Genomic DNA, 8,437 nt, shown 5'->3' on the forward strand with positions numbered 1-8,437 from the left:
CATTCAGTGGCATCGCTAACCTTTTGGCTATACAATTCGCCATAGACAAGACACTAACACACCACAGAATTCATTATAAATTGATGTCAAAAAGGGGGATTTCAACAGCACAGAACTGAGTATAGCACTTGGGACATCACCAGAAAGTTAAGCACAGTCTGCAAGAATTCAGGGCAAGAAATGGGTATTAAAGACTTAGGCTACCACTTAGTTTGAGAAAGACCGTGTATGACCTCTTTAGCTCTGCTTTTGATATTTTCATCAATCAGTCCTAGGTCTTACAGTAATTCCTCTCAATTTTGGTACAAATTATCATATGAACATGAATAGCATGTGAATATGCACCAAATGCTAACAACTATAATGAATAAATTAGCTTTTAGTGCTGCGCAATATATCAACTATGAAAACATGTCATTCAAACTACACTGTTTTATGAGAATGGCAAAGATTAGGTCAAAAAAGTCACTGAATGACAGGAGTTTATCGTTTTTCACAAAAGTAGTTGTTGCTGGATTAACAACAACATCCTGGATTTTTCCTCTGTGTTTCACAAGAGGAATGCTAACCTGTGATGTTCAGTAAGTGAAAAAAATGTAAAAAATATACTGCAGTCATACAGGCCTGCAACCCTACTCTGAAATGAAACTGGAGAGGACTACAGCTTCTTTGAAGAATACGTTCCAGGCATTTAGGGGTGGATTAGGGGGAACTTCAAAGGCTAATAGAGTCAGATATAAAGCATTCATTGAGCTCTGTCAGGGCAGGTCTGGTTTTACACTTTAAAGGTAGCTGACAAAGGATTTCCCTAAAAGATGGGGTTTATGACCTTTTGCATCACTTTAAGGCAAACAAAGAGCTATGACAAGCTCCACTGCCAGGCTCTGTTTTAATAATAAGCTTTAATAGATATCTTTTACTCAAACATTAAGAATGTTACAGCAGAATTTATTCGAGAATCTTTGGGGGTTTTATGCATGCATCTCAGACTCTTGCACTGGATTATAGTGAGGTAGGGAAGAGGATGATGTAGTCTTTGACACAGCCTTTCTTCCACAAAGTCTTTGTTTGTCATTGGAATTAAAAGTTGTAGTTAAAAATCTCTTCACTTTTGTTTCTTAAAGGCAAATCTTTTGTTGCTGGGATATTGTGATTTCATTAGTTGAACAGTTCCTACATCATTTTCCAGGCCAGACAGGACATCAGTTTCTAATATTTAACATTCAGACACTTACTATCCAGGAAAAAGAAAGAAAAAAATGAAGATATATAATTTTTTTCACCTTCATCCTTTCAAAAGTTATGATGAAATGCAGTGTATCTGATAGGTTACTTGACTGTTTTGAATACGTACGTGCTGAACAGAAAATGCTACATCTCTTCCTAGATCTCAGACACAAGCCCCACATATTAAGTTATACTACTTACAGTAAATTCCAAGCCAACTAGAGAACACACAGGAGATTTCTGCTTTTATTAAATGATCTTATCAAAGGGCAGTTGCAGCAGCCAGTTTTCTACCCATACAAAAAGAAATCAGAAACGAATGAGATGTTGGGCAATCTGAGATCCCACTGGTAGTAGTTCCCTGTCTCTCTCCCAGACGGTGCAGAGTAATATCTTGCTTTGGTAAGCCAGGACGAGATGTGGTTGCACTGCACTGGTGAAGAGTTGTGGGAACTGATAAAGACAGTGCGGGAGGAGGAGGTTCTCAAAGAACTGTAGCAAGATTTCTGTCTTTTCCTTTAAAAAACAACCAAAACCCCTTAACCTTGTTTATTCTCCACTATCTCACATATGTCCTGAAATCTCAATGGTCTGAAAATAAGCAAACAGCTTAAGTTCCATTTAAGCAAACAGTAATTTCCCCCACAACATGAATTGCATTGAAATAACTTTCACAGGTTCCCCTCTCCACCCTGATAGTCTGTTAGCACTACTGGCAGGAGAAGGTTTTACTAGAGGCTGCCACAGGGAGCTGCTAAGACAGTAGAGGGGACAAGGGGGTTAAGGACATTTTATTACTTCACTGCTTGTGAGATGGCATTACTCACTGGCTTGTATTTTTCACTTTTTCCTTTTCACAAGGTTGGTTTTTCAAAGCCTTGGGAAACTGTGACAGATGATGGACGCCCTTTAGCTGGGGATACAGCTGAGCTCGTAGAAGATGCTCAGTATAACATCTTCATCAACTCAAGGAACATTTTCATCCTGTCACTCTCTCCTGGGTACAATCTCTCAGACAAATGTTTACAACCATAGATGCAAGTGGAATGGGATGAGGAGTCAGGATGCCAGAAGATTATTTCCAGGCCTGGCAAAAACTTAACGTGAGCTTAAAGCAAGCCACTTCAACTTTGTGTATCAGTTTGTCCAACTTATAAAATAGCTACAAGTATACATTCTCACAAGTATCTTGTGAGATTAAAATATTCAAAGCCTTAAATACTTTACATTAGAGGTACTACAGAATTTAAAAGTTAGATATTTTCCACTCTGTATGACATGGAGTGATATGATTTCTGCACAGAATGCAAATATTACATTAGCAAAAGGAGAGAGGATCAAAGAAAAGGGGGTATTTTGTTTGCTTGTTTCTGGATTCACACTGACAATATCAGTGTGACAAGTAACAAGTTCCAGGCTCTGAAAACTTGCCCAATTCTACACTTAGCACTTTATATTAAACAAATAGCACCACACAAGACTTACTCCCTTCTAGTTTTTAATCATATATTTTCAGAAAAGACTGCTTGATGCTTACAAGCATTTATTCATGTTTCCAAAATCATGCAGTAAATACCTTTTGTGCATGGATCAGCCCTGTTGAGTTCCTTGACCTCCATACTATTTTACATCTTGCTCCCTATGATCATCATCTTTCATGAAAGGCACTGCAGACTTGCAGAGAAAAGGGTTTCTTCAGTTATATTTCACCTGCCCTGCTCACTGCAACAAGTGGAAAAAGCCAAGCTACAACCAAGAGGTGAGAGCAAGAGCCTTCCCAGCAGCAGCCCCCAACTGCGCTGCAACAGCAGTTGAGCTAGAGGAACCTTCAAGTGCCTAAACTGTGAATGATCAAAATCGCAGCTTGATGCAATTTTTAGCAGTCAGGCCGTGGTCCTGCTGGTCACCCCAGCAGATTTCCTGCTAGAGAAAGACACCGAGGCTGAGGGGAGAAAGGGAACCCCTCCACCCCAAGTATCAGAGTAACACAACTACCGAAGAAACGCTGAATAAAGGAATGGAAAGAGTTGTTTCCATGACAACAGGAAAGCATGTGCTTATATTAGTAAATCCCTGCTGACCTCTGCTGATCCGTCCCTATTCTGGTCAGTGTAAAGGATTAACAACAGGGCACACACCATGGCCTGTTCCCAGGGTCCACACGACAACAAGGAGGATAGGGCAGGCCTGAACAGGGCTTTAACACTCCTTATCCTCTCTCCCCCACCCTGGCTAACTTTGGAAGGAGAGCAAGTCTGCTATGAAAAGCAATGGCAGAATGAAATCAAATCCTTCTGAAGAAAAGTCCCTTCAGTATGCTTGTCTAGGGAGCATATAAGGCCTTTGTAGGAAACATTTTGGGCATCCTAGGGCCTTACAAGCCCCATGTCCTTCTTGACACAGATTAAGAAACCCGGCAGAATGTCGCCATCTTCGATACAAACTAAATTTTGTGGGGTTCAGCATGGAGTAAGAGAGTCTAAATGCTTTCTCTCCAGATCCTGAGCAAACCTCCTGCTCCTAGTCATACTAGCATCAGGAAACAAGGCTCTGAAATTCTCTAAGACTGCTGACAAACTCATGAAATGCTAATAATTGGCACTGATTTTCACTTGGCCAGAATATTCTATATCCTATATTCATTCTCCAATATAACATAGTTATGGTCATCTTTTGATATGAACTTTTTTAACAGTGGAGTTTTCTATTCAACATAAGCAAATGGGATGTAGGCATGGAAACTTTCCAAAACATCGATGTTTGATTGAAACTACTGAGTCCATGGTCTGCAGCAGATCACCAAGTCTACCAGCAATCAGGAGAGGCTCTGCTGAAGCAATTCACTTCCACCTACCACCCCCCTACACACCACCAAATCACTTCCCATCAGCTTTTGTTTGAATTTCCTCAAATCATGTACAGGTGATGTCACCATTAAGATCAAGTATATTCATCTACTCTCCAGACCCTGCTACCTAGTGAGTTTTTCATAACTTGGACAACTTCCTTATTGGAGGCTTACAGACCACTCGGCAAACATACGGGATATCAGGAACAAGATTTGAGGGAAAAATTACAGTGAATAATTGAAATTCTTTCTCTCCGTTTTTCCATGACAACTATTTAAACTTTTGTACTCTTGCGCAAACAGAAAATAAGGGAGAAATGATACTTCAGTGAAATGGAAAACTCAGACTGAGATACCACCTGCTGAATCTAAACATTATCGTTATCACCCGAGGCTATCAGCTTGTCAGATCTGACAAGTTTTGTGAAGACATGGCACTATGACAAAAAAAAAAAATCTCAAAATAATCCAAAAGCAGCTTTGGCAATCAGTAGCTAATACCTCTAAGGCAGTACTGAATAAACGGCCCAGCAATATGCTAGGGATCCCAGCCATGCCTCCAGCATCTTTCAGAAGAGTCATTTTTAAATGAGCCTTGTTATTCTTTGCCTTTATATATCTTGTTGGGTTTTGGTAGATTAAAGATGCAAACCCAGTCTCTTAGCAAACCTCCAGTTTGGAAACTAATTATAAAACCTCAGCTGAAGTCTCTGCACATAGTTCAGATTGAGGTCTTTCCTACCTCAAGTTTTAGATGCATGTTGTAGGTCCATCCTCCCAACCTACAGGCACTGCTTGCATGCGACTGGAGACCAACAGGTTCTAGGCCACAAGGTCGGTAAGTCAGGCTATGGGTATAGCAGAGGCTTTTTCATGATAGAGATATGTACACAATCTACTGGAGTAAAATACTTGTAAAGGATTTATTAAAGCCTAGACCACTGGACTTCCATTAAGACAGATCTAAGATGATGTGCCTCGGTTTCCCCTTGTGAAATAAGCATAATATTTACCCCCCTCAAAGAAGCAGAATGCTGATTCCTGGCTCTCTCTCATCCAGCTTTTCCAGTGAATTGTTACAACTGTGCCAAATGGTGGGCAGCAATCCACAGGGCAGAGCGGTGCCGGTATTATGGCCAGAGACATTAATAGCATTAATCAGAAATAACACTTCAGGGAATTAAACTTTCTCATAACACAGAAAAAATAGCCAGCTAGACTTTTTTCATTATCTGTTCATTGTTTTGACACACATTTGAAGATGTAACTCCCATTATCTTGCTTTTAGGACCTGGAGAAAGACACATGAGCTATAAATCCATGTTTTATGTTAGTATTGCATATACTGCCACAGTAACTCTTTGATCTTCCGTTCTTATGACAGCCCAGTACTTCCCCTTAATAAACACTCCTTCAAGCCGACCTTCATGGCTTACACATTCTCTGATCTCTCAGCCATTTCCACAGATCAAACGCTGAAACAGGGGGTTTCCTGTGTATTCAGTTAACCGTGCTGATTCACAAGCTTTAATTTCTAATTCTTATTTAAATATACTGATAATCAACAAAGACAATGGTAAAACAGTTGAAAAGATTGTACTTCTTTGTTTCCATGCTTTGAAAAGAGTGTAAGATTTAAACTGTGTGATTGTCAGAGCTGATCTCAAAAGCTTGCATTAGAACAGACAGCAAACCGCCAGAAAAAAGGTCTGTCTTCACGTGTTCTCCCTCAATAGGCGTCCACAGTATTTTCCAAGCCAAAGGTATGTGGACTACAGTGCTCATTGCTGGCTGGAGTTGTGGGAACAGAAATGAGTAGATATTCAGTTCTGTTCTCCAGAATCTACTTTAGGAGACAACAAACAAAGTAAGCTTAGAGCTATTCTGCCCATTACACAGACAGCAGTAAAACTGGAGTCATATGCAGGCTATGTACTATTATCAGTCCAGAGTTTATCTTAAACAATTGGAGCTACCGTAAATCAGGCTACAGGACTGTCCAACGGTTAGAGCTTGCAACAGGCCATCTGGAGAATCAGAATCTCCTCAGCAAATTCTGCACAAATAACTTTGTCTCTCTGTGCTTCAATGACATTTAGACTCAGTCAATTAGAAATAACAAAAAATAGTCATATAACTCACTATGGCAAGAAATGGCATTTCGTTATGGCCTTAAAAATTCTACAGGTGCTACATAAATACCATCATTCACTGCAGTTAAACTCTGGCAGAATTTCTCCTGCAAAATAGGAGCAGGTGCAAAGACTATGGAAATTGCAGCTTTTCTTGAGCCTTGCTAGCTACACCAAGACGTGTCATCCACCTGCACTCTGAAATAAAAAGATGTTCTCAGGAAGTTATTGTTCTAGGAAAGAGCTTTACCGAAGAGTGAAAAGCTATCAGTACAAAGGCAAAACAGCCCAAATCCCCAGAAGCATGCCAACCCCTTCACAGCCACATACTGAGCAATCCGTATATGCAATGGGCCTTCCTTCTGCACAACACAAAGCCACCATAATTGCTTCACACTTCAAACCAGTAGCTATGGCTACGAGATACAAAAGACAATCCTGCTGCTTCCCTGTGGCCAGAGGAATTCAAGGCACTTGGAGCCAACGCACCAGACAAAGAAGCTGGTACAAGGAAGAGAAAAAATTCAGGCAAAAAGCAAAACATAGTTCAACTTTCACATTCATGGTGATCAGAGCAAAGTAAATTTAGGGAGGCTTCAGAGGGGAAGAAAACAACTGTTGGGGAATAAAAAGAAAAGTTGGAAACTTTCTCCAGCTCTCAAAAAGACAGAAACATTATCACCCACTGATGTGAGAAAATCCTAAAGGATACCAGCAGAGAAAAGGCACTTCGAATGCATTTTGTGCATGTTCCCCATATTTTATCTTCACTTCTCATGCTGCCCTAGCTGAGTGGGAACCAAACAGGACTTTTATGTACCAGCCTGGCAATACTGAGGAGGGGATAAGGAGGCTTGTTCAGTCCCATTCATACCTTCCAGTAAAAGGTTGGACATGTTCCTGACATGACCTTATAATCCGTAGATGACTAAAACAGATGTCTAGGTCCAGATCTCCAGACACCCACTCCAGAAGAAACATAGAGATATCTATTTTTTAGGGAGCATAAGAAATTGTACACAGGGGTGAATTTTGGAGCCCAAGAGACATTCGTGTGAACTTGCAGAATACTAGTATACTCAAGTATATATTTTGACTATAAAGTAAGTTTTCAATGCTTAAAAAATAAAATTAAAAAACAGTACGATAGACTCTTTTGTTGCCTCATCATTTCCTGCACTTTCAGGAAGGATCTGTTTTCTTCAAAAATTTTAAGTGAGAATATGCAATTACTGCCTCCTTCCTCCACATTTTGTACCAGAGATATCTGACAATTAAACATATTGATATACTCCCCTCAATACCCCCCTCTATTCCCTAGAGACATTCCTAAACAGAATAGAATGGAAATAGACCTCTGCATTTCTTCTGTATGGGCACAGCTGTGAAATTCAGAACATTTCATTGGAGAAAACTGTTACTATATAGCTGAGTACTTAATTACACAAAAGTGCACACATTCCTCTCTCTTGTGAATAAACACATATACACATGTGCACAAGGAGAAAGAGAAGGAAATAGAGGGAAAGATATATCTAGAAAGAGAAAGAAATGGAGGGAAAGATATATCTAGAATGAAATGGCTTTTTATCTTCCAGAGAAGAAGTTTTCAAGCTCCAAATCTAACTGTGAGAGTGACATTTTGTTCATTTACCTTTGCAACACAAGGGCAGATCATAGTCTTGATCCAAAGTTACCGCATATTAGTTGGGTAAGAATCAGGCACAGAAGACAAAAACTTACCCCAAAGTAAGAGGAAAAGTGGCAGCAGGAGAGCAGCATTGTACACCCTGGATGTAGTCTTCTTTAATTCCATGACAAGTCTAAGAGTGGCTGTTCTAAAAACCTCAAAGGAGAAACAGTAGTTGCAAGCTAGTGAATAGCAGCTCTCCCCACATCACGGACTTTGGAGAATTTTCCCTACTACCGGCGCTCGCTCCATGCTCTGCAGGTTTGGGGACTAGCACTAACACCGTGGACAGAGTCGCTGTCCACTTTGAAATGCTTTACTCGTGCTCCTGGAACAAAGAGAAAATGCTGCCTGGATCGCATGGATTGAACTGCACAGGGCAAAATAAGCTGGAGCCACAGGGCACGACAGCTAAAGCCCTCACGCGCCAGCATTTTGAGGAAAAGCTCAGACTGTTAGAGATGGCAAGACAGTGAAGAAACGTGAGATTCACAGCACAAGGCAGGAAGGATCCTGTGGGTTTCTTTTTGTTTGTTTATT

General features: G+C 40.4%; 1 protein-coding gene across 1 annotated transcript in view; it reads right to left on the reverse strand.

The window, feature by feature from the left end:
* The window catches only part of CRB2 (crumbs cell polarity complex component 2), a 41,644-nt gene extending 33,583 nt beyond the window's left edge, over positions 1 to 8,061 (reverse strand). The window contains exon 1 of the mRNA XM_013956585.2: positions 7,951 to 8,061. Coding sequence (XP_013812039.2) covers positions 7,951 to 8,023 — 73 coding nt within the window. The 5' untranslated portion in view covers positions 8,024 to 8,061. The remainder of the gene's footprint in view (positions 1 to 7,950) is intronic.
* Between the last annotated feature and the right edge of the window lie 376 nt (positions 8,062 to 8,437).

Source organism: Apteryx mantelli, chromosome 21 (assembly GCF_036417845.1).
Source record: "Apteryx mantelli isolate bAptMan1 chromosome 21, bAptMan1.hap1, whole genome shotgun sequence".
Classification (NCBI taxonomy): domain Eukaryota; kingdom Metazoa; phylum Chordata; class Aves; order Apterygiformes; family Apterygidae; genus Apteryx; species Apteryx mantelli.